We start from the raw sequence: 27,170 nt of genomic DNA, 5'->3' as shown, positions 1-27,170 counted from the left end.
CAGTGCGTCATCAGGGAGTCGTCCTGGAGCCCTGGCCTCACTTCCGAGTTCCAGATGTCTCGGAGTCTAGAAACACGGCTTGAGGGGGGGATGCAGGAGGCTCCCCTCGATCGTCACAGGGCTTGGCAGAACGTAGCCACGACAGGCACGCCATGTTCCCCGAAGAAATGCTTTCTTCAGGACGGAAGTTACCCCTCTGGTGTCTCCACTGATCGCAGCCGGCGCTCCACGGTGCTCGGAGTTGGAGCCCTGCTCCAGGGCGGGGGTTGGGCCCAGCGCTCACTGCAGCCAGCGGAAAGTTGGGCGGCTCCACTGAGCCGCAGGGCGGGGAGGAGGGGCAAGGGCAGCCCCTCCTGCAGACAATAGTTGCTATGGGGAGCCTGGGAGGCGCCAAGGACAAAGGCCGCCCAAGGACGTCCATGGATGCCCCGGCCCGGACCACAAAGGACACTTGCACAAAACAAACTTTTAACAAACTTTTATTAACAAACCTCGCGTAGGGCCAACTCTAACCCGACTAACAGCATAAACAGCATTGCTAACAAGGTCAAAGACGGAGGTGCAGACTCAATAAAGACTGTCTCTTAAAAAAAGGATTGGGAAAAAATATATATATATATATCTGCATGAGTACTTTTTAAAAAACTAAAACTTTCCAGTGTTGCAGAAAAAAATATCCCAAAGTGATTTCAGTCGCTTAAAACAACAGCACTTGGCAGTTTGTGCTGCCTTAAAAACCCCACCTGGAGATAGCCCTAGGAGAAAATCATCCCTAACCCATAAAGACAAAATTCCCTTTTCTCCTCTTCCTTGTTCAAATTCCACTGCTTATTCCACCAACGCTCAAGGAATAACAAGACCCAGTTTACTTCTCTTGGCCCCTTATCTGATAAGACTCACAGCAATCTTAACCTCTACTACAATCAGCAAATTGAGCCCTAATTTCTGGGCCAGATTCTGGAAAGCTGCAAAACATCCTTATGCTTCAAAGATCCTTCAAAGATCAAGGGGACTCCTTCAAAGATCAAGGGGGCAGTGGAACTGGCAGAAACTGGCATGCCTGCCCTGCAGGGCTGAGACAAGGGGACCTTTCTAAGCAAAAACACTCCAACATCTGTCACTGAAAGTCTAACCAGGCAAAACCAAGGAGCAGCAGCCGCCAAGCTAGGGCTGTGCCTGAAAGGTGGACATCTCCCCGCTTTCGCCATAAAGGCAAGGGAGATAGAGACAGCCAACTGAGTATTTGACCTCATCTGTCTTCTGAAAAGTTTGCGTATTTTAGGCCAAAGCCATGTTGCAGAGAAAGACATTTGGTCAAAGGGTAGCCTTTGCTGTTTGTGGCTGGATACAGCTGCCATTCCCGGACAGCCTGGTTTGTGGCTGCTTTCTGGAAGCTTTTCCCCCTTATGCAGAGTACTTAAGAATTAATAGGAAAATTTTCAGTGGAACTTCGTAACTGACAAATACGTTAACAGCAGCTTCTCAAAGGCCACCCTCAGCCGATGATCACAGCTCCTTCCAGTCGATGGGCTTCTTGCCAGACTTCTGCAGCAGCTCATTGGTCTTTGAAAAGTGTCTACATCCAAAGAACCCTCTATACACTGACAAAGGGGAGGGATGAGCCGTCTGTAGTACATGGTGCCGCTTCTGAAAAAGATCAAGAATAAAAGGTGGCAGATTTGGAACTTCAAAAAAAATTCTTTTTTTTGAGACAGAGTCTTGCTCTGTCCCCAGGCTGGAGTGCAGTGGCGTGATCTGGGCTCACTGCAACCTCTGCCTCCCAGGTTCAAGCGATTCTCCTGCCTCAGCCTCCCAAGTAGCTGGGACTACAGGCACGTGCCACCACACCCAGCTCATTTTTGTATTTTTAGTAGAGATGGGGTTTCACCAGGTTGGCCAGGATGGTCTCGATCTCTTGACCTCGTGATCCGCTCGCCTTGGCCTCCCAAAGTGCTGGGATTACAGGCGTGAGCCAACGCACCTGGTGGGACTTTTTTTTTTTTAAAGGAAGGAAGGACTGTGGCTGTTGCACTTTAAGACCCTGTGCAATTCCCCTTTGCCCTCTAAATTCTCTCCCTTCCAAAGTGGAGCATTCAGCATTTGCATTAGAACATTAGTCCATTTGTTGAGCAACTCCCTACCTTTGCTAGGCTCTGAGATGCAAAGAGGACCACCCTCTGCCTTCAAATTCGCGATTATCTATGCAATTTTCAAGTGCCCCTATCACACAGCCAGCAATTTCCACTGCTAAGACTGTATTTGCTAAAGGACACCATGATGCATACACACACACAGATAAACTCAACTTATTAACACAATGGATTGGGTTAACACCTTGGAAAACGCATCCTAAGTAGAAAATATCCTAAGTTGAAGATATGTTTATGACATACAATCTGCTGAACATCATAGCTTAACCTACCCTACCTTAAACATGCTCAGAACACCTACATTAGCCTACAGTTGGGCAAAACAAAGCTTCTTTAACAATGAAGTGTTTAGTACCTCATGTAACTCATTGAACACTGTGCTGAAAGTGAAAAATAGATGGGGCCAGTCATGGTGGCTCACACCTATAATCCCTGTGCCAAGGTAGGAGGACTGCATGGGGCCAGGAGTTTACAACCAACTGAGGCAACATAGCGAGACCCCATCTCTACAAAAAAATTGAAAAGTTAGCCAAGTGTGATGGCACACACCTGTAGTTCTAGCTACACAGGAGACTGAGGTGGGAGGATCACTTGAGCCCAGGAGTTTGAGGCTGCAAGGAGCTATAATCGTGCCACTGCACTCCAACCTGGGTGACAGAGCAAGAGCAAGATCTGTTTTTTTTTTTTTTTTGAGATGGGGTCTCACTCTGTCACCCAGGATAGAGTATAGTGGCATGATCGCAGCTCACTATAGCCTCCACCTCCCAGGCTCAAGTGACTCTCCCACCTCAGCCTCCTGAGTAGCTAGGACCACAGGCGCATGCCACCACACCAGGCTAATTTTTTGTTTTTTAGAGACAGGGTCTTACTACGTTGCCCAGGCTGTTCTCAAACCACTGAGCTCAAGTGATCCGCCACCTTGGCCTCTCAAAGTGTTGGGATTACAGGCGTGACCCACTGCTCCCAGCCAAGAGACCTTGTCTCTTAAAGAAAGAAAAAAAGTGTGAGTGCTCAAAGTATGGTTATACACCATTGTAAAGTTGAAAAAAATCAAGTCAAACTTCATAAGCCAGGGACCAGTTGTACCTACACAAATAGAAACATATATAGGGACTCACTAACACACTGCTTATGTCAGCTAAAACCTAGTATACAATTCAATGTTATAAAACTGGCTAAATGTATTTTTCTAAAGTTCTTACAATGTAACACCACGTGACTCCTAGAAAAACATGTAGAAGATAAATATACTGATGAGATGACCTCCAAAATTTATCAAGTGAACAAAATACAAAATAATTTCATTTTTAAAAAACTTTAGAAAAATACCCAAGACATTGTATTAAGTAGTTCCTTTAAGAGAAATAGTGGAAGCCATTTACTTTCCACTTTCTGTCTTTCTGAACTCTCTGAACAGTCTTACAGCTCCTAAGAATTAAAAAAAAAAAAAAAGAAATCTTGCCACAAAAATGGAATAGTCAGCTGGGCGTGGTGGCTCACACCTGTAATCTCAGCACTTTGGGAGGCTGAGGTGGGTGGATCACCTGAGGTCAGGAGTTCAACACCAGCCTGACCAACACGAAGAAACACCGTCTCTACTAAAAATACAAAATTAGCTGGGCGTGGTGGCACATGCCTGTAATTCCAGCTACTCAGGAGGCTGAGGCAGGAGAATCGCTTGAACCCGGGAGGCGGAGGTTGTAGTGAGCTGAGATCGTGCCATTGCACTTCAGCCTGGGCAACAAGAGTGAAACTCTGTCTCAAAAAAAAAAAAAGGAATAGTCAGTGGCCAGGTGTGGTAGCTCATGCCTGTAATCCCAGCATTTTGGGAGGCTGAAGCAGGAGGATCGTTTAAGCCCTGGAGTTCAAGACCAGCCTGGGTAACATGGTGAAACCCTGTCTCTACAAAACAATACAAAAATTAGCCAGGTGTGGTGGCTCACGCTTGTGGTCCCGGCTACTCAGAAGGCTAATGTGGGAGGATTGCTTGAGCCTGGGAGGTTGAGGCCGCAGTGAGCTGAGATTGAGTCAGTGCATTCCAGCCTGGCAGATTTGAGACAGAGCTAGACCCTGTCTCAAAAGAAAAAAAAGCAATAATCATACATCACCTAATGTCAGGGATGCATTCTGAGAAGTGTGTTAGGCAATTTCACTGCTATCCGTCCACCATAGGGCGTCTTTACACAAACCCAAATGGGATAACCTACTACTATGCACCTAGGCTATATGGTATAGCTTATTGCTCCTAGTCTACAAACCTGTGCAGCACATTACTGTACTGAATACTATAGGCAGTTGTGACACAATGGTAGGCATTTGTCTGTATAAACATAGAAAAGATGCAGTAAAAATTGTTGGGAGCAAGCCCCACAAAATCTGGCCATAAACTCGTCCCAAAATTGGCCATAAACAAAATCTCTGCAGCACTGTGATATGTCCATAATGGCCCTAACACACAAGCTGGAAGGTTGTGGGTTTACTGGAATGAGGGCAAGGAACACCTGGCCTGCCCAGGGCGGAAAACCGCTTAAAGGCATTCTTAAGCCATAAACAATAGCATGAGCGATCTGTGTCTTCAGGGAGTGTTCCTGCTGCAGTTAACTAACCCAATCTATTCATTTAATTCAGTCCATCCCTTCATCTCCCATAAGAGATACTTTTAGTTAATTTAATATCTATAGAAACAATGCTAATGACTGGTTTGCTGTTAATAAATATGTGGGTAAATCGATGTTCGGGGCTCCCAGGTCTGAAGGCTGTGAGACCCGATTTCCCACTTCACACCTCTATATTTCAGTGTGTTTTTAATTCCTCTAGCACCGCTGGGTTAGGGTCTCCCCAACCGAGCTGGTCTCGGCAAATGGCATCCATTCGTGCGGGCTCGTATCCAGGTCAAAGGGTTGCCAGAGCGATGGTTGGAATGGAAAACTAGCTGGAGGACACCCGAGTACTCTTAAAGCAATCCCCGTGGCAAGAAGGGGAGCTCGGAAGCATCAGGGTAACAATGGGACAGTTATTCGGTCTGGTTCGTTCCACCTTGGAACTTTTTCACACTAATGAGGAGGAGGAAGGAGAGTATAGCGAAGTAACAGAGAAGGTTACAGAACATGTTTATTTGCCAGCTAAAGCTAAAGCGGCAAAGGAAGGAACGGTTCATTCCTACCCTTCTGCACCCCCTCATTATTATTTTGAAGAAAATGACCCTCCAGATCTTTCTTTTCTGGAGGACACTGGGCGAAAAGTAGTCACCCCAGTGACTGTTCGAGCAGCTCCTCGAGCGACCACTCATAGTTCTATTCAGGCAGGAATTCAGCAAGCTAGACGAGAGGGTGATTTAGAGGCTTGGCAATTCCCTGTTAGAATACACACCCCAGATCAACAGGGAAATATTATAGCTACATTTGAGCCTTTTCCTTTTAAATTACTCAAAGAATTAAAACAAGCAACAAATCAGTACGGACCAGGTTCTCCTTTTGTAATGGGACTGTTAAAAGAATGTTGCTGTTTCCAGTCAGATGATTCCTACTGACTGGGACGCTCTTACTCGAGCTTGTCTAACTCCTGCTCAATTCTTACAATTTAAAACTTGGCGGGCAGATGAAGCTTCCATTCAGACTGCTTGCAATGCCCAGGCCCAACCTTAAATTAATATAACTGCAGACCAACTTTTGGGAGTCGGTGGCTGGGCTGGTTTAGATGCACAAGTGGTCATGCAGGATGATGCCATAGAACAGCTTAGGGGAGTGTGCATTAGAGCTTGGGGAAAAAAATCACTTCAGGTGGGAAACAATACCCTTCCTTTAGTGCTATAAAACAGGGACCAAGGGAACCGTATGTTGATTTTATAGCTCGGTTACAGGAGTCTCTTAAAAAGATGATTGCAGATTCGGCTGCTCAGGATATAGTGTTGCAGTTATTAGCTTTCGACAATGCGAATCCCAACTGCCAGGCTGCTCTGCGACCTATCAGAGTTTTGGAAAGCACATTTAGTTGATTATATCAAGGCCTGTGATGGTATTGGAGGTAATCTGCATCGAGCCACTTTGTTGGCACAGGCAATGGCAGGACTGACAGTGGATAAAGGAAATACTCCATTTCCTGGAGCTCGTTTTAACTTGGGAAGCATGGTCATACTAAAAAAGAATGTAGATAAAATCAGGGAGTTGGCCGGGCGCGGTGGCTCAAGCCTGTAATCCCAGCACTTTGGGAGGCCGAGACGGGCGGATCACGAGGTCAGGAGATCGAGACCATCCTGGCTAACGCGGTGAAACCCCGTCTCTACTAAAAAATACAAAAAACTAGCCGGGCGCGGTGGCCGGCGCCTGTAGTCCCAGCTACTCGGGAGGCTGAGGCAGGAGAATGGCGTAAACCCGGGAGGCGGAGCTTGCCGTGAGCTGAGATCCGGCCACAGCACTCCAGCCTGGGCGGCAGAGCGAGACTCCGTCTCAAAAAAAAAAAAAAAAAAATCAGGGAGTCAGGCCGCCATATAGGGAAAAAAAGAAAACTGTTGAGCCTGAAATATGTCCAAAATGTAAAAAAGGGAAACACTGGGCTAGTCAGTGTCATTTTAAGTTTGATAAGGAAGGGAACCCAATTTCGGGAAATGCCACAAGGGGCCCGTCCTGGGCCCCGCTCTAAACCGAGGCATTTCCAGCTCAGGCTATTCCCTCACCCCTGTACAATGTCTGTCCCCTGCCACAGCCGGTAGTGCCGCAGTAGATTTATACTGCACAAGAGCTGGGAGCCTTCTGCCTGGGGAACCCCCGCAAAAGGTCCCAACAGGAGTCTGTGGACCCTTGCCAGCAGGGACAACAGAATTACTTTTAGGAAGGTCTAGTTTGAGTTTAAAAGACGTACAAATACATACAGGAGTCACTGATTCAGATTATAACGGGGAAATTCAAATTGTTATATCTACTTCTGTTCTCTGGAAAGCACAGCCAGGAGAGCGCACAGCACAGCTCCTGATTTTGCCATATGTGGGAATGGGAAAAAGTGAAATTAAACGAACAGGAGGATTTGGAAGCACAAATAAAGCAAAGCAGCTTACTGGGTCAAATTACTGATAAACATCCTACCTGGGAAATAACTATCCAAGGGAAGAAATTTAAAGGTTTGGTAGATACAGGAGCAGACATTTCAATAATTTCTCTACAGCACTGGCCGTCCACGTGGCCAATTCAACCCGCTCAATTTAACATAGTTGGAGTTGGTAAAGCTGCTGAAGTGTATCAAAGTAGTTATACTGGCCGGGCGCGGTGGCTCAAGCCTGTAATCCCAGCACTTTGGGAGGCCGAGACGGGCGGATCACGAGGTCAGGAGATCGAGACCATCCTGGCTAACACGGTGAAACCCCGTCTCTACTAAAAAATACAAAAAACTAGCCGGGCGCGGTGGCGGGCGCCTGTAGTCCCAGCTACTCAGGAGGCTGAGGCAGGAGAATGGCGTGAACCCGGGAGGCGGAGCTTGCAGTGAGCTGAGATCCGGCCACTGCACTCCAGCCTGGGCGGCAGAGCGAGACTCCGTCTCAAAAAAAAAAAAAAAAAAAAAAAGTAGTTATATTTTGCATTGTGAGGAGCCCGACGGACAAACTGGTGCTATTCAACCAATTATAACTTCTGTACCTATGAATTTATGGAGAAGAGATTTATTACAACAATGGGGAGCACAAGTTCTAATTCCAGAACAATTACATAGCCCTCAAAGTCAGCATACAATGCATCACATGGGGTATGTCCCTGGTATGGGACTAGAAAAAAATCTGCAAGGTTTGGAAGAGCTGCTTCAAGCGGAAAAACAAAGTTCCCGCCAAAGATTAGGAAATAATTTTTGATGGTGGCCATTGTTAAGCCTCCAGAACCTATACCTTTAAAATGGTTAACAGATAAGCCAATATGGATAGAACAATGGCTGCTAAGTAAAGAAAAACTGGAGGCTTTAGAGAAATTAGTTGCTGAACAGTTAGAAAAATGGGCTCATGGCTCCAACATTTTCCCCGCGGAATTCTCTAGCTTTCGTAATTAAGAAAAAAATCAGGCAAATGGAGAATGTTAACTGACTTAAAAGCCATCAATTCAGTTGTACAACCTATGGGAGCATTACAGCCAGGATTGCCTTCTCCTGCTATAATTCCAAAAAATTGGCCTTTATTAGTCATAGATTTAAAAGACTGTTTCTTTACTATCCCTTTAGCTGAGCAAGACTGTGAACCGTTTGCATTTACAATTCCTGCAGTAAACAACCTGCGGCCAGCTAAGCTTATCATTGGAAAGTGTTGCCACAGGGCATGTTAAACAGTCTATTTGCCAGACTTATGTGGGGCAAGCAATTGAACCGACTAGTAAAATATTTTCAGTGTTACATTATTCACTGTATGGATGATATACTTTGTGCTGCCCCCACTGGAGAAATATTACTCCAATGTCAAGATCACTTGCAAAACTGGCTTTCTTGCGCTGGTTTAATTATACCTCCTGACAAAATTCAGACTATTCCTCCTTACTCCTACTTGGGGACCTTAGTAAATGACACTACCATTGTGCCACAGAAAGTAACCATATGTAGGGATAAATTAAAAACATTAAATGATTTTCAAAAATTACTAGGGGATATTAATTGGATACGACTGCTCTAGGCATTCCTACCTAAGCCATGAGTAATCTGTTTCCTATCCTTAGAGGAAATCCTAGTCTCACTAGCCCTCAGCAATTAACAAAGGAGGCGAAGGCAGAGTTAACAACTGATTGAGAAGCAAGTCCATAAAGCTCAGACAGAGTAGATCCAGAGAAGACTCTGGATTTGCTAATTTTTTTAACTCAGCATTCACCTTCTGGTGTTATTGTCCAAGAACAGGAGGACTTAGTAGAGTGGCTTTTTCTTCCACATACTAATTCACGGACTCTAACTCCTTATTTAGATCAAATCGCTACTATGATAGGGATTGGGAGAACTCAGATTGTTAAATTACATGGATATGATCCTGGAAAAATTATTGTTCCTCTCACGAAGGCACAAATACAGCAAGCTTTTATAAATAGTCTTACTTGGCAAACCCATTTAGCTGACTTTGTGGGTATTCTCGATAATCATTTTCCTAAAATGAAGCTGCTTCAGTTTTTTAATTAACTAATTGGATTCTCCCTAAAATAACAAATTTAAACCAATTGAAGGTGCTGAGAATGTTTTTACAGATGGGTCTAGTAATGGTAAAACTTCTTATTCTGGCTCAAAAGGGAAGTTTTTCAGACGCCCTATACTTCAGCTCAAAAAGCGGAGCTTGTAGCTGTAACTGAGGTATTGACTGTTTTTGATATGCCTATTAATGTGATTTCTGATTCTTCATATGTGGTTCATTCCACACACTTAACTGAAAATTCTCAGTTACGATTTTATACAGATGAACAACTGATGACTTTATTTACCCAACTGCAAACAGCAGTTAGAAGTAGAACGCACCCTTTTTACATCACTCACATCAGGGCTCATACACCTCTTCCAAGACCTTTGACTGAAGGAAATCAAACGGCCTTGTTGCTACTGCAATATCTAATGCCAGACACTTTCACTGTTTACCCATGTTAATGCCTCTGGTCTCAAATGCAGATACAGCATCACCTGGAAAGAAGCTAAAGCTATTATTCAGCAATGCCCAACTTGCCAAATGGTACATTCCTCATCTTTTACAAGAGGAGTTAATCCTCGAGGACTGGAACCTAACTCTATTTGGCAAATGGATGTCACACATGTTCCCTCCTTTGGGAGTCTAGCTTACGTACATGCATGCGTGGACACCTTTTCTCACTTTGTCTGGGCTACATACCAAACAGGAGGGCCTTCTGCCTGTGTTAAATGTCATCTTTTGCAGTGTTCTGCAGTGATGGGCATTCCAGCTTCTACTTGTTTTAAGATAATGCCCCAGGCTATACTAGCCAAACTCTAGCTACATTTTTCTCTATGTGGAATATTAAACACATTACTGGTATCCCATACAATTCTCAAGGACAAGCCATAGTGTAAAGAATGAATCTCTTCCTAGAACAGCAGTTGCAAAAGCAGAAAGGGAGAAACAATGATGGAATCCCACGGATGCAACTGAACCTAGCATGATTAACTTTAAATTTTTTGAGCCTTCCCAAAGGCCAGATGTTATCAGCAGCTGAACAGCATCTACAGAAACCAACTGCAAAGACAGAAACAGAACAACTGATTTGGTGGAGAGATCCGATAACAAAAAGTTGGGAAACAGGTAAAGTAATAACTTGGTGTAGAAGTTATGCTTGTATTTCTCCAGGCCAAAATCAACAGCCGATTTGGATAACATCAAGACACCTGAAACTTTATCATGAGCCAGATGCCGAGGAAGAGACTCCGGGAGGATCCCGAGGACCCCCGGTTGCAGCCATGTTGAGGCTGACCTGAGGAGGACCCCAACTGTCACGAGCAACACCTGTCGAACACAGCCACCCACCTGGGGACAGATCAAGAAGCTGTCACAGATGGCAGAAGAAAACCTGAGGAAAGCAGGACAACCAGTCACAATGAATAATTTAATGGTAGCTATGATAGAGGTTATCACCACTGCCGTGAGTATTCCTTCAATAAGGGCTGGCAATAATGCCTGGATGCAATCACTCTGACACAGTTACACATGCTTTCTGATCTCACTATTTACCATAATAAATCTCCTCCTATAATTGAGGCATACTGCCCTCAAAAACCGATTTACAAACAGGATTGGACCCAGTTAGAAAAAATGAACGTACTTGTTTAGGAAGATTGCTTTGCAGAAGAGGCAGAGGTGCTAAACAATTTCTACGAAATCATTAATTGGTCCCCTAAGGGGATGTTTAGCTTGAATCCAACCTCTCGGTCTGCGTGCCACGGCCACACTATGTTCAGATGATCTGAACAAAATGGTCAGATGGTAGAAATGATATGAAGTATGCAAAAGTTCCTATTATCTGGAACCATGGCGGTATAGTGGCACCTCAACCTCAAATGATATGGCTCACTCTAGGAGCTAAACATAAGAATTTGTGGAAACTATTAATGCCTTAAAAAGACCAAAATTTGGGAAAGAATAAAAAAACATCTAGAAGGACACTCTACAAACTTGTTTTTGGATATAGCAAAATTAAAAGAACAAATATTTAAAGTATCCCAGCCACACTTGACCTTAATGCCAGGAACTGGACTCCTTAAAGGAGCTGCAGACAGATTAGCAGCTAGTAACCCATTTAAATGGATAAAAACACTTGGAAGCTCTGTGATTTCTATGATGACTGTGCTTTTAACCTATGTTGTTTGCCTTTGTATAGTCTGTAGATGCGGATCCTGACTCCTGCGAGAAGTAGCTCACCGTGACAAAGCTGCCCTTGCTTTTAGCTCTTTGCAAATCAAAGAAGGGAGACATGTTGGAAGCAAGCCCCCCAAAAATCTGGCCATAAACAAAATCTCTGCAGCACTGTGAAATGTTCATAACGGCCCTAACACCCAAGCTGGAAGGTTGTGGGTTTACTGGAATGAGGGCAAGGAACACCTGGCCTGCCCAGGGCGGAAAACCGCTTAAAGGCATTCTTAAGCCACAAACAATAGCATGAACAATCTGTGTCTTCATGGAGTGTTCCTGCTGCAGTTAACTAACCCAACCTATTCATTTAATTCAGTCCATCCCTTCATCTCCCATAAGGGATACTTTTAGTTAATTTAATAGATATAGAAACAATGCTAATGACTGGTTATTAACTGCTAATTGCTGTTAATAAATATGTGGGTATATCTCTGTTCCCGGCTCTCAGCACTGAAGGCTATGCTACCCCTGATTTCCCACTTCACACCTCTATATTTCCGTGTGTGTATCTTTAATTCCTCTAGCACCGCTGGGTTAGGGTCTTCTTGACTGAGCTGGTCTCAGCAAAAAATATTGTGTATATATATATTTTTGAGATGGAGTCTCACTCTGTCACCAGGCTGAAGTGCAGTGGCATGATCTCAGCTAACCGCAACCTCCGCCTCCCAGGTTCAAGCAATTCTCCTGCCTCAGCCTCCCAAGTAGCTGGGACTACAGGCACACCCCACCACGCCTGGCTAATTTTTTGTATTTTAGTAGAGACGGGGTTTCACCATGTTGCCCAGGCTGGTCTCAAACTCCCTTGACCTCCCAAAGTGCTGGGATAACAGGCATGAGTCACCACATCTGGCCACAATATTATTATAATCTTATGGGACCATCATCATATATGCAGTTTATGACTAAAACATCATTATGTGGCACATGACCACTTTGATTTTTTAAAAATGTCAACTGTAGTTATTTTAACAGGGAGATATAGACCATTTTTGTTTTCCTCTTCTTTTCTGTATATAAAAACTAACAAATCACTGTTTCTCAAAACACTCCTGCCTTCAAGGGGCTCAGTCCAGGAGGGGTGATGAGGGGTGATGATTAAAGTCAGGCAATCCAGTGTGGTTAAGAGCAAAGAGCTTGGGCCGGGCACGGTGGCTCAAGCCTGTAATCCCAGCACTTTGGGAGGCCGAGACGGGCGGATCACGAGGTCAGGAGATCGAGACCATCCTGGCTACCCCGGTGAAACCCCGTCTCTACTAAAAATACAAAAAACTAGCCGGGCGAGGTGGCGGTGCCTGTAGTCCCAGCTACTAGGGAGGCTGAGGCAGGAGAATAGCGGGAACCCGGGAGGCGGAGCTTGCAGTGAGCTGAGATCCGGCCACTGCACTCCAGCCTGGGCGACAGAGCCAGACTCCGTCTCAAAAAAAAAAAAAAAAAAAAGAGCACAGAGCCTGGAGCCAGACTGCCCAGGGTCGAGGTCTACCTCTACCACTCAGTAGCTGTACCACAGGGAAGTTGCTGCAACTCTAAGCTGTTTCAGCTTTCATCTGTAGACTGGGAATAACAATAGCGCCCAGCTTATGAAGTTACTGTGACCAATCAAATGAGGATCACAGGTGCTGAGTGTGATAGAAGTCATGCACATCAAGTGCTGAACACACACGCCAAGCAGCACAGGCCCTTGTAAATGTCAGCCCTGCAGAGCTCTAAAGAATCCCAGAGGAAAATGACCTCCACACAGTGGGCAGAGCGAGCAGGATATGCAAAGGCAGGGAACTGGGGCACCGTGAAAAAGTAAAGGGGAATGGGTCAGCCTGGAGATCGGAGTGCAAAGAGGGATACAGTTACGTCTGGGAGGCTGGTTGGGGGCCACACCCCCACCCCCCTGACATCAGATCTTCAGTCTAAGGCAAGGCCTTCCAGGGAGAAAGCATCAGAACCCTCCAGGCAAGATCAGGTGAGGGCCTGAATGAAGGCAAAGGTGGTCAGGCAGGGACAGATTTGGAGGGGGAAGAAAGAACACAGATATGAATGACTGACTGCACATGGGAAGAGGGGAAAAAAGGACAGAAAAGGGGAGAGAAGTAGGCAGGTGTCAGTAATGGAATCAGATCTGGCTGGACAATTGGGCAGATGGTGGTGCTTTTTGCTGCTAGGGAGTAAAGAGGAGCAAGTTTAGTAAAGCGTGGATGAGAAAAGGAGAAACTTCGTTGGGAAGATGTTGAATTTGGCATGTTTATGGGGCAGTAGTAGGAAGGCACTCTATAGATCAGGAGAGACACTGGCCTGGAGATATGCAATTTGGCTTTAATGACCCAGCTACTTTAACAACGGTTTACTTTCAGACCAAGCCATGATTAAAGATTACCAAAATACTGGGGAGGAGCAACACTGGAGTAACCTCCCTAAGGGATAGAGATCGGCAATTACTCTCACACATACTTCTTACATACCCAGATCATTACATCTTAGCAATTCATACCAGTCAGATCTTAGGTCACTCATAAAAAATATTAGCTGGGTGTGGTGGCAGGCAACTGTAATCCTAGCTACTTGGGAGGCTGAGGCAGGAGAATTGCTTGAACCTAGGAGGCGGAGGTTACAGTGAGCTGAGATAGTGCCACTGCACTCCAGCCTGGGTGACAGAGTGAGACTCCATCTCAAAAAACAAGTGCTCAACCTAGTACCCATACAAGGTAGGGGTTGAATATATGTGCGCATTTCTGATACCCCCGTTACCTCCTGCTGATACACCAGAAGCTATTGTCAGTTACCTCCGCTAAGCCCTTGCCTTCGATTATTGAAGCATTTATTCTATAATTTCTCCCCCACCCAATGTCTCTCCCATTTGCCAGGGATGAACACTCACCCCTGGCTCCTCTCCTTTCCCCACCCCATCTCTCCCTCCTCCACTCTGCAGCTCTCCATCAAGCCTTCATCTCTAGTCTATCACGGTTATCCTGGAGAAGGATGATGGTGGCTCATGCCTGAGGGGCAGCAGTGGCGAATGAGAAGCAGTAGGACTGGGGTGTTTTGGGAGGCAGAGTTGATGGGATTTACTGATGGAATGGAGGATTCAAGGCTGACTTTTAGGTCTCTATTTCCACAACCAGGTATTGAAGTGCTTCAGTAAAAGAAGGGGAAAAAGGGAGGTAGCAGATGGGGGAAGATGCAGGGAGGGGAGCCACAGGTTTGGTTGTGTTGGGTATCTGCAATTAGGCCTCAGGGTTAATAATGATCATTGATAGGCCAGGTGTGGCGGGTCATGCCTGTAATCCTAACACTTTGGAGGCTGAATCACTTGCAATCAGGAGTACAAAACCAGCCTGGCCAACATGGTGAAACCCCGTCTCTACTAAAAAATACCAAAAAATTAGCCGGGTGTGGTGGCAGGCGCCTATAATCCCAGCTACTCAGGAGACTGAGGCAGAATCGCTTAAACTCAGGAGGCAGAGGTTGCGGTGAGCCAAAATCGCACCACTGCACTCCAGCCTGGGTGACAGAGCGAGACTCCATCTAAAAAACAAACAAACAAAATAACCCAGAAACAAAACAATAACGATCACTGATAGTATTCTCATGGGCAAATTAAATTCGTGATTGAGTGGAATTCTTTGTGTTTTCTATATGCTCCCAAATTTCTTGGAAGCCAGAAACATGCCTCATTCATCACTTGTTAAGTGAATGGTACCCAGGGACTTGTATCTTGTAGACACCAAGTTCATGCCTACGGCACCAACTGCGTTCAGTCACAAGTTGGCCAGTTGCTTTCCTCATACACAACTCATCACTCCTGTAATTTGTCCAAATTTTTGTTTTCAATGGGAAACCCTTATAACAGGCCTAAGGGAAAATAAAAGTTATTTTATAACATGGATTTTCCAGGACCAAACACAGCAGAGACTCCTAGAATTCTTCACATTGTTTTTATAGTGTTAAAAAAAAAAGAAAGAAAGAAAGAAAAAGAAAACAAAACATACCCTATCGATGGCACTGCCCTTCTTCTGAGCATAAGAGCCCCAGAGCAAGAAAACAAGGCCATTTGAGTTCTGATTTAGCCAGGACACAACTGCATCAGTGAATTGCTCCCAGCCTCTCTCCTTATGAGAGTTGGCTTGATGGGCCCGAACCGTGAGGACAGCGTTGAGTAGGAGAACACCTACACACATCAGAGAAATAGGTTAAATGTAGGCTCAGGCAAATCAGCCCAATACCCAGCAACAGGTGCTAAATCAATGATGAAACCAGGGCTTGATGGGATCCAGTGTAGCAGAATGAAATAGGCCATAAGGCCAGCGCACCCTCTGGGCAGGATTAGAGAGACTTTTATTCTCATAGCTGCCTTTTCGGCTTCTTCCAAGTTTACTATAGTGAACATGCCTTAATATCCCTCATCATGATGGACTGTCCTAAAAAATATCTTAAGTGATGTTAAATAATCTCAGAACACAAAAAGCAGGACAAAATGTTTCATAGAAATGAAAATCAAATTGCAAGAAACCAAAGAGTAAACATTCTTTCCTTATCCTGGTTGTAGACAATTTGTTTAAAAAAAAAAAAAAGTGGCCGGGCGCGGTGGCTCAAGCCTGTAATCCCAGCACTTTGGGAGGCCGAGACAGGTGGATCACGAGGTCAGGAGATCGAGACCATCCTGGCTACCCCGGTGAAACCCCGTCTCTACTAAAAATACAAAAAACTAGCCGGGCGAGGTGGCGGGCGCCTGTAGTCCCAGCTACTCCGGAGGCTGAGGCAGGAGAATGGCGGGAACCCGGGAGGCGGAGCTTGCAGTGAGCTGAGATCCGGCCACTGCACTCCAGCCCGGGCTACAGAGCAAAACTCCGTCTCAAAAAAAAAAAAAAAAGTACATAAGCAGAAAAAAAATGCATCTGTAAAGAAATAATAAGAAAGAAAAAAAAATGAAAAAAATTAAAAGAAAAACAAAAATCTCCTAAATAGGTATTAACAATCCAAATGTCAAAATGAGCAGACTGCAGCCACCTTCAGAGCAGTCAAAAGTGAGGTGGATAAATTTAAAATATTAACAAGGAACAAACCTTTGTCTTGCAAACTGTAATTAACATACGAGTGGACAGGCACTGTGGCTCATGCCTATAATAATAGCCCCTGGAAGGACCTCAAGGCCAGGAGTTCAAGATTAGCTTGGGCAACATAGTGAGATTCCATCTCTATGAAATAAAATAAAAATCAGCCGGGCATGGCCGGGCGTGGTGGCTCACACCTGTAATCCCAGCACTTTGGGAGGCCAAGGCGGGTGGTTCACCTGAGGTCAGGAGTTTGAGACCAGCCTGACTAACATGGAGAAACACCATCTCTGCTAAGAATACAAAATTAGCCAGGCGTGGTGGTGCATGCCTGTAATCCCAGCTACTTGGGAGGCTGTGGCAGGAGAATTCCTTGAACTCAGGCGGCGGAGGTAACGGTGAGCCAAGATCGCGCCATTGCACTCCAGCCTGGGCAACAAGAGCAAAACTCCGTCTCAAAAAAAAAAAAAAAAAAATTTTCAGCTGGGCATAGTGGTGTGCTCCTGGCTCCTGTGGTCCCAGTTACCTGGGAGGCCGAGATGGGAGGATCACTTGAGCCTGGGAGATTGAGACTACACTGAGCCATGATCACACCACCATACTTCAGCCTGGGTGACAGAGTGAGACCCTGTCTCAAAAACAGAAAAAAAAAAAAAAAAAGAAAGAAAGAAAGAAAGAAAACTGGCTGCAGGATAAAACAGATTGTTTTTTTTTTTTTTTGAGATGGAGTCTTGCTCTGGTAGCCCAGGCTGGGATGCAGTGGTGCGATCTCGGCTCACTGCAACCTCCGCCTCCAGGGTTCAAGCAATTCTCTGCCTCAGCCTCCTGAGTAGGTGGGATTACAGGTGCTCACCACCATGCCAGACTAATTTTTGTATTTTTAGTAGAGATGAGGTTGTACCATGTTGGCCAGGCTGGTCTTAAAACTCCTAACCTCGTGATCCACCCGCCTTGGCCTCCCAAAGTGCTGGGATTACAGATGTGATCCACTGCACCCAGCCAAAACAGACTTTTTCACATCTATAAATTAGTCATTTAATTAGCATTCTCTAGTTCTTTATTACAACTCTTTAAAAATATAAACAAGCAAGACAGAAAAGACTGTCAGTATCAGTCTAAAAAACATATAGCAGGCCGGGCGTGGTGGCTCACGCCTGTAATCCCAGCACCTTGGGAAGCCGAGGCGGGCGGATCACCTGAGGTCAGGAGTTCGAGACCAGCCTGGCCAACATAGTGAAACCCTGTCTCTACTAAAAATACATTACAAAATTTGCCAGGTATGGTGGCTCATGCCTGTGGTCCCAGCTACTCAGGAGGCTGAGGCATGAGAATCACCTGAACCTGGGAGGCAGAGGTTGCAGTAAGCTGAGATCGCACCACTGCACTCTAGCCTGGGCAACAGTGAGACTCAGTCTCAATCAAAAAAAAAAAAAAAAAAAAAAAACAACAAAAATCTAGCAGTGGCTGGCTTACCTTGCTTGGCCCATCCAGATAAATCTCCATGGCCAGGATGAACAAAATCCTCTATGTCTGTAGACAGCTCTTTATAAATGTTCTCCAAACTGAAAGCAAGTCATAAGAAAAACAAAAAACAGAATCTTAAGCATAATTTTGAAAGCTTAGTAATGTCTAAGACATATGTGAAAGGTTAGAGGTTATAGCCAGCTCTTGGAAGGGACACTGGCACATATGGCACCAATTAATGAGATCAACAATGCTAGTCCTCCTTCTAACAGGTGAATCTGCCAAAGACCTTTACTTTAGTCTGTGCTTGGATTTAACAGCACTCTGGAAAACCTAAGTAAATCAACCCAGCAGTTATAGCCCAGACCCCCACTGTTGCTCAGGGACAGTTTTCTGTCCTTAGCGTATTTATTATATTATACACCAAATCCTCCAAAGCAGTGGTTCTTTTTTTTTTTTTTTTTTTTTTGAGACAGAGTCTTGCTCTGTCACCCAGGCTAGAGTGCAGTAGCAGGATCTCGGCTCACTGCAACCTCTGCCTCCCGGAATCCAGTGATTCTCCTGCCTCAGCCTCCTGAGTAGCTGGGATTACAGGCACCCGCCACCGCATCTAGCTAATTTTTTTATTTTTAGTAGAAACAGAGTTTTACCATCTTGGCCAGGCTGGTCTCGAACCCCTGACCTCGTGATCCACCCACCTCGGTCTCCCAAAGTGCTGGGATTATAGGCATGAGCCACCACGCCCGGCCCAAAGCAGTGGTTCTTAACCAGGGGTGATTTTGCCACCCCCCCCAAGGGACTTTTGGCAATGTCTGCGTATTTTTCATTGTCACAAGCTGGGGGTTGCTCCTGGCATCCAGTGGTAAAGGCCAGGGATGTGGCACAAGATCCTGCAATAGCACAGGACTCCTCCTCCTCCTCCACAACAAAGAATGACTCAGCCCCAAGTGTCAATGGTGCTGAGGTTGAGAAATCCTCCTTAAAGGCTAGTGAACAGTGCCCCGGATAGTCCCACTTGTAATATGCTAAGTACACATCTGAAAGGAATCACGTCTGGACTGCAGTCACCTGTAAAGCAACTGTACCTGGGTGGAGGCGGAACAGGCCTTTGAACACTAAAGCAGAGCCCGTGAGCTTGATTAGGTCCATGATACGGATCCTGTCCCAGGATGACAACCTTCACCTGTGAACCACCAGGGGTCAGGAATTAAACAATACTGTAATGTAAGCAGCACAGACCTTGCCTCAAACAAACATAAACAAAACAAAACACTTCTATGGCATACATTGCTAATAGAAGAGTTGCTGGTCAAAGGAAGAGCGTATTTTAAACTTGCAAAGATATGTACCTAGCTGCTTTTTAAATGTTTTGAGACAGGGTTTTGCTCTGTTGCTGAGACTGAAGTGCAGTGGTGCGATCACAGCTCATGGCAGCCTCGCCCTCCTGGGCTCAAGTGGTCCTCCCACCTGAGCCTCCAGAGTAGCTGGGACCACAGGACTGCACCACTATGCCCACCTAATTTTTAAAAAAATTTTTTTGTAGAGAGAGGGCCTCCCTTATGTTGCTGAGGCTGGTCTCAAACTCCTGAGATCAAGGGATCCTCCCTCCTCGGCCTCCCAAAATGCTGGGATTACAGGCATGAGCCACTGTGCCTAGCCCCCAGTTACTTTTTGACGAATTAAAGCAATTCAGGGCCGGGAACGGTGGCTTACACCTGTAATCCCAGCACTTTGGAAGGCCGAGGCAGGCAGATCACAAGGTCAAGATATCGAAACCATCTGGCCAACAAGGTGAAACCCCATCTCTATTAAAAATACAAAAATTAGCTGGGTGTGGTGGCACGCACCTGTAGTCCCAGCTACTCGGGAGGCTGAGGCAGGAGAATCGCTTGAACCCAGGAGGCGGAGGGTGCAGTGAGCCATCGCGCCACTGCGCCTCCACAGCTGACGTACTCTATCCTTCAGAATCCAGCTCCAGATGTTCCCATGACCAGGAGGTTTTTGGGGACCTCTTGTCCCTCCCCTTGGTGTTCACACCATGCCAACTTACTCTCGTGTGAAACAGCTCTCCCAGTGCTGGGCTGTCAAGAAGCCCTGCAGGCCCATCTGATCCTCGTAGGTTTGAAACTGGTTTCTGAGCATCCCCTCAAAATATTCCCTTATTCCCGGTATATACTGATCACTGGTATTCAGAATAGGGCATTCGAACAAGAAGCAAACTAGTATTGATCTTAACAGGATTTAATTTAGCTTCAAAACCAAAGAGCTAGATTCTAAATTCTTAAACTTATGAGATGTTGTAACTATTAGCTGTGGCTGCCTTATCGAGATGGTTTATTCACCTATTTCACTTCTATGTCATTTCACAGATATTCACTAAATCACAACATTCTTGCCCCAGTTTACAAAATGGGGGAGGAAAACGGGTAAGAAACCTAAAAGTCCAGTGTCAGCAGGTGCTAAATGCATCGTAGCAGCTCAGAGGAAAACCGGATCACAGAGGTAGAAGGCAACAGACTTCAAGGAGGTGCCACAGAGGTATCCACTTGATTTTTAAGAAGAGACAGAAGTGGGAAGGGGTTTGCCACACTGTCCAACTCTGGAGTGGGAGAGTGGGAGGTGGAGGTAAGGCTGAGTGGTAGGACGTGGCCCTATTTAAAGAGGGCTGCTCTGTTTTCATAGTTCAACAGTGAGGAGCCACGGTTTTTTGTTTTTGTTTTTTGAGACAGGGTCTGCCTCTGTCCCCTAGGCTGGAGTGCAGTGGTGTGATCTCGGCTCACTGCAACCTCCGCCTCCTGGGCTCACGCGATTCTCCCACCTCAGCCTCCCAAGTAGCTGGGATTACAGGCATGCGCCACCATGCCTGGCTAATTTTGGTATTTTAGGAGACACCAGGTTTCATTGGCCAGGCTGGTCTTGAACTCCTGACCTCAAATGATCCTCCCACTTTGGCCTCCCAAAGTGCTGGGATTACAGGCATGAGCCACCGTGCCCAGCCCCACGGACTTTTGAACATGAGATGGATAAGAGCTGCCAACCAGCAACTGTTATATAAGACAAACTAAAGCAAAGGGATCTGTTAACAGAACCACAAAACTATTCAGGCCAGAAAATCAAGAGCTTGAAAGTGCTAACTATAAGGCAGTGTGGTCAGGTCAAGGTGGGGTTGACTATAACAAGCTGCAAAAGATTTAACTGCTTTGTGTGTCAGTCTGAACTTTATCACCACCATAGTATCTAACACTGCGGGAGGTTAGTTTCAGGATTTTAAAAAAATACAAGAAATAAGAGCACGGGATGTACATAGTTCTCCTTTTTGCCGCATAAAATAGCATGTGGTAAACATTAAAAAGAGTAAATACAGGCTGAAACACAGTCAGCCAAACCTTACAATTTCAGTGTTTTATTTACTACTGAATGATGGACTGTGGCTTAACTCCAGTGTCCCTAATTTAAAAATACTAGTTGACTCCTTCTTCCCAATAAAAATCATCAAGTTGTACTTACATCTCTTATGTCACACATCTGGGTCCAGGTGAAGACTTGGTGTGGGGGTGGATAAACAGTGTAATGCTTTCTTTCTTCTGCAACAAATCCCATTAGCTGATTTAAAGATAAACTAGACTTAAAATCAGATTCTCGCTGGAAGCCATAAGAATTAAATAAGAAAGCTTCTAGTGCAAGTTATTTGGAACATCACTAGTTCTTTGTCACGTTTTATGTCCAAATTCTTTTAAAAAACAACCAACAAAAACAGTGCCTCCCCCCCGCTCCCCCAAGTGGTTCAATCGGGCCAATTCCCTGCCTTTTTTTCTGGGCTGGGTCCTAACAGTGCCACTCCTCCCGGCTTTTTAAAGCACAAGCCAGGTTTCATTCAGGATGGTTGGTGGTTTTACTATGCCAGCCTTTCCTGGACAATAGACTATGTGACTTAAATGAATCCATGATACCATCTCATGGGTCGTTAACAACTTTAACCAATATAAAGGTGCAGACTAAAACATCATGGCTTTCTTTTACCCCCTTTGTGGGTAAAGGACGTTGAAGGGGGTACAACCTAAGCCTATGGAAACATGAACTTCACCGGCGCAGTAACAAGACAAAGGGCCGGAAGCCTCCACATTTACCCTTATGGAAGATGCATTTCCATATTTACCTTGATAAAATACGGTTTTCCGAACTCCCCGCTGAGGTGCTTCTTCCAGCTCTCACCAAAGCCCACGGGCACGTTGCGGGCCGCAAGTCTGAGCAGGGCCGCGGCCTTGTTCCTCTGGATCCGGTCCAACTGCTCAGCACTCAGCGGCGAGGAGGGCGGCGTCCCGGGCTCCTCCTGCGCGGCCGGGGCCTTCTTGGGGGGGTTGGCCTGCAAGGGGTCCCCGCAGAGGCTGCTCAAGAGCTGCAGAGGCCGCTTCCCAGGAGTCCGCAGCTTCTGGCCCAACACCCATGGCCCAAGGCAGAAGACGCCCATTAGTGGAGCAGGTCGCAGCAAAATCGGACAATAGGAGCCCAGGACTGGGCCCAGTCCGGGAATTGGGAATTCGATTCTAAACCGGAGCGGGGAGTGGGGCTGGGAAGCGGCCCCGTGGAGCATCAGGAGGACTGCGGACGCAGTACCGAGGTGCCCCGCCCCGCCAGACCCGCCCCCCACACCCCCACGTGGCCTTTTCGCGGCAAAAAAACTCCCTCTGGGGTCCCGCCCCCTCTCCCCTCTGATTGGACAGCGCACCGAGCCAGGCAGGCCTGCGGCGCGCGGATTGGCGCCATGGGCGCCGAGGCGCGTCCCCATTGGCTGATCCCTCAGCATGGCGGCCCATGGGGGACAGTGGCGGCTGTTTTGAACACGTGGAGGCTATTTGGAAAGCGGGGCCCGGGTTTACCGAGTTAGAGGCGCGCTGCTGCACGCCCTCAGTCAGGCGGGACCCACCGCCTTCCTCCCTCTTCACCCCCCCAGTCCCGGCCCCACGCCGCGCCTCACCGCCGCATCTCTGTTCTCCTCAGGCACGGCCGCCACGCCAGTCCCCAGGACGGCCGGCTCGGGGCTGGGGGCGCGTCGCTTCCTGGCGGGGCTAGGGGAGAAGAAGGAGTAGAGCGTCTTCTGGCCGATCATCCCGGAGCCGAGGAGGCAGCGAACGCGCACCACCCGGGAACCTGCGAGGCTGGCCCTGGCTGTGGCGGTCAGCAATTGGCGCCAAGCGGCCCGCGCATGCTCCGAGCGGGGGGCTTTGCTGGGGGCGGGGGGGCAGTGGAAGGCCCAGTGCGCATGTGCGGGAGGGCCTGGCGTGCAACGCCTCTGGGAGGAGGTGGGGCGTGCAACGGTGCCCGCGGGCCTATTCATTCATGCCCTCGACCCACCTCTGCCCTTTGGAAAGGCTCTCCAGGCTCAGCTGCAAGAAGAAAAGACTGGCCGGGCGCGGTGGCCCACGCCTGTAATCCTAGCGCTTTGGGAGGCTCAGGCGGGAGGATCGCTTGAGGCCAGAAGGTCGGAGCTGTAGTGAGCTTTGATCGCGCCATTGCACTCCAGCCTGGGCGACAGAGCGAGACCCTGTCTCTGGGGATAGGAGGGAAAAAAAGTACCTGGCCCTTAAGGGTGTTGTTGGAGTGCAATGAACAATATAATAGTATTGTCCGGGCTTGACGGCTCACGTCTGTAATCCCAGCACTGTAATCCGAGGCGTCTCAAAAACAGAAACAAACAAATACTATTATATTTTTTGTGTGTGTTTGTTTTGTTTTTGAGACAGAGTCTCGCTCTGTCACCCAGGCTGGAGTGACCTCTGCTTCCCCGATTCAAGCGATTCTCATGCCTCAGCCTCCCCAGTAGCTGAGATTACAGGCGCACGCCGGCTGAGTTCTGTATTTTTTAGTAGAGACAGGGTTTCACCATGTTGGCCAGTCTGGTCTCGAACTCCTGACCTCAGATGATCTGCCCACCTCGGCCTCCCGAAGTGCTGGGATTACAGGCGTGAGCCACCATGCCCTGCCAATAGTATTTGTTGAACTGTTACATACATTATCTCACGCAATTTTCATGGCCTATTTTATGACAATAAACTAAGGCTTAGCACAAACATTTTGCCTAATGTATCAGGCTTGTGGGAGACTTTCGAGTCACAGAGGTTAAACCCCAATGATTTGTCCTCCAAATGACACCACTGTACAGCACCTCCTCCCCACCACTACTAATATGCTTAGGATTCTCTTTCCTTCCCTCACATCCAAACCATCCATATCTCCTTTTGGTTCTTTCTCCAAAGAAAATCTCAAATTCAACTGCTGCTCTTGCATTTCCTGGCTACAGAAGACCAGCTGGGAAGCTGGTGTTCTCTTTTCTAGAGAGAGATTTTTACATCATGACAATACTCCGGGCCCGGCCCAGCTCGGTGGCTCACGCCTGTAATCCCAGCACTTTGGGAAGCCTACAGGGGCTTATCGCTTGAGCACAGGAGTTTGAGACCAGCCTGGCAAACATAGTGAAACCCCGTCTCTACTAAAAATACAAAAATTAGCCAGGCATGGTGGCACGCACTTGCAATCCCAGCTACTCGGGAGGCTGAGGCAGGAGAATCACTTGAACCCAGGAGGCGGAAGTTGCAGTGAGCTGAGATCGTGTCACTGCACTCCAGCCTGGGCGACAGAGCAAGACCCTGTCTAAAATCAAAAAAAAGGAAAAAGAAAAAAAGGCAATCCTCAGGTTAAAACCCTTCTACGGTTTTCAAATAGGCTTAGAATAAACCCCAGCTTCCTACCCAGGTCTCAATGCTGCTTCCTCTCCGGCGGAAGCCCCCACTACTGAGTCCAGCTCCCGGCACATTTGCTGGACACACCCAACTTGTCCCTCTGTGGCCTGTACACTCTTGCACTCACCATCCCCTTGCCTGGAAAGCCTCAGGTCTCCGCTCAAGATCTTTCCCTGAAAAGGTCTTCTCCTCCTGCCCCACTTCCTAGCCCATCGCTCTATAACTGCTGTACTATACAAAAGCATCTTATTTATTTATTCTTTTTATACAATTTCTTTAGAGACAGCATTTTATTTATTCTTTCCTTGTGTGTTTCTGTCTCCATCCCCAAAATGTAACCTGAGTGAAGAAAGGAACTCGCTCCTTGTTGCTGGTGTGTCCCAGTGCCTAGGACGAGAAGCTGAAGTCTAAGAGAGAGAGAGGCTCAAAGCTGAAAATCATTTGCCTTTAGAGCCACTTTGAAAAACAGTTCCACAGTTTTGTATACAGGTAAACATACACTTACCATGTGACCCAGCACTCCCACGCCTAAGCATTTACCCAAGGGAGATGGAAATCTGTATTCACACAAAAGCTTGTATGTGAATGTTTATGGTGATTTTACTCATAGTAGCCTAAAACCAGAGAAACAACCCTATGTGGGGCCTACTCCCGTGGGGCATCCCTTCCATCCAGTAATAAAAAGGAACAAATAAGTGATACAAGTGTGGGTATATGACTGGGCACAGTGGCTCATGACTGCAATCCCAGCAGTTTGGGAGGCCAAGGCAGGCGGATTGCTTCAGCTCACCAGCTGAAGACCATGGAGACTAGCCTGGGCAACATGGCAAAAACCCATCTCTACAAAAAATACAAAAATTAGCTGGCTGTAGTGGTGCACGCCTGTAGTCCCAGCTACTTGGGAGGCTGAGGTGGGAGTGGAGCCTGGGAAGTGGAGGTTGCAGTGAGCCAAGGTCGTGCAACTGCACTCCAGCTTGGGCGACAGAGCCAGACCTTGTCTCAAAAAAAAGGTGAGGGAGGGTGGCATAAATCAATCTCAAAAGCAATATGCTCAAGTGAAAGAAGTCCCACAAAGGCTATATATTGTAGGATTCCTGTCTCAGTCTGTTTTCTGTCTCTTAGATTACCTGAAACCAGGTAATTTATTGACAAAAGGAATGTATTTCTCATAGAGGCTGAGAGGTCCGAGGTGTTGAGGGGCTGCATCTGGTGAAAACCCTCTTGCTGGTGGGGACTCTGCTGAGTCCCGAAGCTGTGCAGGACATCACATCGCGAGGGGCCTGAGTGTGCTAGCTCAGGTCTCTCTTTCTCCTTTTATAAAGCCACTAATCCCACTCCCATGGTAACCCATTAGTCCATTAACCTGTGAGTCCATTAATCTAGTCATTCATTTATGAGGACAGCACTCTCATGTCCCAATGGCGTCTTCAAGGCCCCACCTCTCAATACTGCCACATTGGGGATTAAATCTCAACACGGCTTTTGGAGGGACAGATATTCAAACCATGGCAAGTCCATGTATATGAAATTCTGGAAAAGGCAAAACTATAGGGAGAGAAGACGGATCAGTGGTTGCTGAGGCTGGGTGATGCGGCAAGTTGATCAATAAGAGGCTGGAGCAGTTTTATGGAGGGATGGAACTGTCCTAGATCTTGACTGTGGTGGTGATCATACAATATTGTACATTTGTTGAAATCTGTCAAAACAAAGCCTCTGATCTCATGGAGCTTTCGTTCCACTGAGGGGAGACAGAGAGTAAATAAAAATTAGGAGCCAGTTGTGGTGGCTCACGCCTATAATCCCAACAATCTGGCAGGCCCAGGTGGGAGGATCACTTGAGCCCAGGAGTTTGAGACCAGCCTGGGCAACATAGCAAGACCCCATCTCTACTAAAAATCATTTAAAAAAAAATTAGCTGTGTGGGGTGGGATGTGCCTGTAGTCCCAGCTACTCCAGAGGCTGAGACAGGAGGATCGCTCGAACCCAGGAGTTCAAGGCTGCAGTGAGCTATGATCATGCCATTGCATTCCAGCTTGGGCAACAGAGTGAGATCCTGTCTCAAAAAAACAAAACAAACAAGAACAATATCAAAAAGCAAGAAAAACGAGCAATAATGGAACCAACATTTATTTAGAGGACAGGGCATTTCTCATGCATCCCGTCATCTCCCCAGGCGCCCTCATGACATAGGTGCTGTAGTCCCCACTTCACAGATGAGGCAGCTTAACCCCAGAGAGGTTAAGTGATCTGTGGAAGGCCATACAGCCAGGGCAGAGGAGACAGAAACAGAAGCCACGATATCCGACTACAGAACTTCTGCTCCCACTCGCGACAATATACTGGTGGCCCAACGCCCTTTCCGGACACCAAAGTAACCCCCAGTGAGAAGTAACACCAAGCCACGCTTCTGACCCCAGCCGTGATCCTCAAC

General features: G+C 46.8%; 1 protein-coding gene across 3 annotated transcripts; it reads right to left on the bottom strand.

The window, feature by feature from the left end:
* Positions 1-462: 462 nt before the first annotated feature.
* Positions 463-23,203, bottom strand: UNG (uracil DNA glycosylase). Of its 3 annotated transcripts, none has more exons than XM_025402172.1 (7): positions 22,978-23,203; positions 22,159-22,365; positions 21,510-21,605; positions 19,088-19,185; positions 18,012-18,100; positions 15,473-15,655; positions 463-1,644 (listed from the first exon to the last, which is right to left on the bottom strand). In XM_025402172.1, the coding sequence occupies exons 1-7, from the start codon at positions 23,107-23,109 to the stop codon at positions 1,595-1,597; spliced, it is 855 nt and encodes a 284-aa protein (XP_025257957.1). In that variant the 5' UTR covers positions 23,110-23,203; the 3' UTR covers positions 463-1,594. The 3 variants fall into 3 exon arrangements, with proteins under 3 accessions (XP_025257957.1, XP_025257956.1, XP_025257955.1); XM_025402171.1 differs by having other exon boundaries at positions 463-1,647; positions 15,477-15,655; XM_025402170.1 differs by lacking the exon at positions 22,978-23,203 and having other exon boundaries at positions 463-1,647; positions 15,477-15,655; positions 22,159-22,662.
* Between the last annotated feature and the right edge of the window lie 3,967 nt (positions 23,204-27,170).

The sequence above is a fragment of the Theropithecus gelada genome, chromosome 11, assembly GCF_003255815.1.
Source record: "Theropithecus gelada isolate Dixy chromosome 11, Tgel_1.0, whole genome shotgun sequence".
NCBI classification, from domain to species: domain Eukaryota; kingdom Metazoa; phylum Chordata; class Mammalia; order Primates; family Cercopithecidae; genus Theropithecus; species Theropithecus gelada.
Note: the sequence above shows the minus strand (reverse complement) of the source record. Positions and strands in the feature narration are given on the sequence as shown.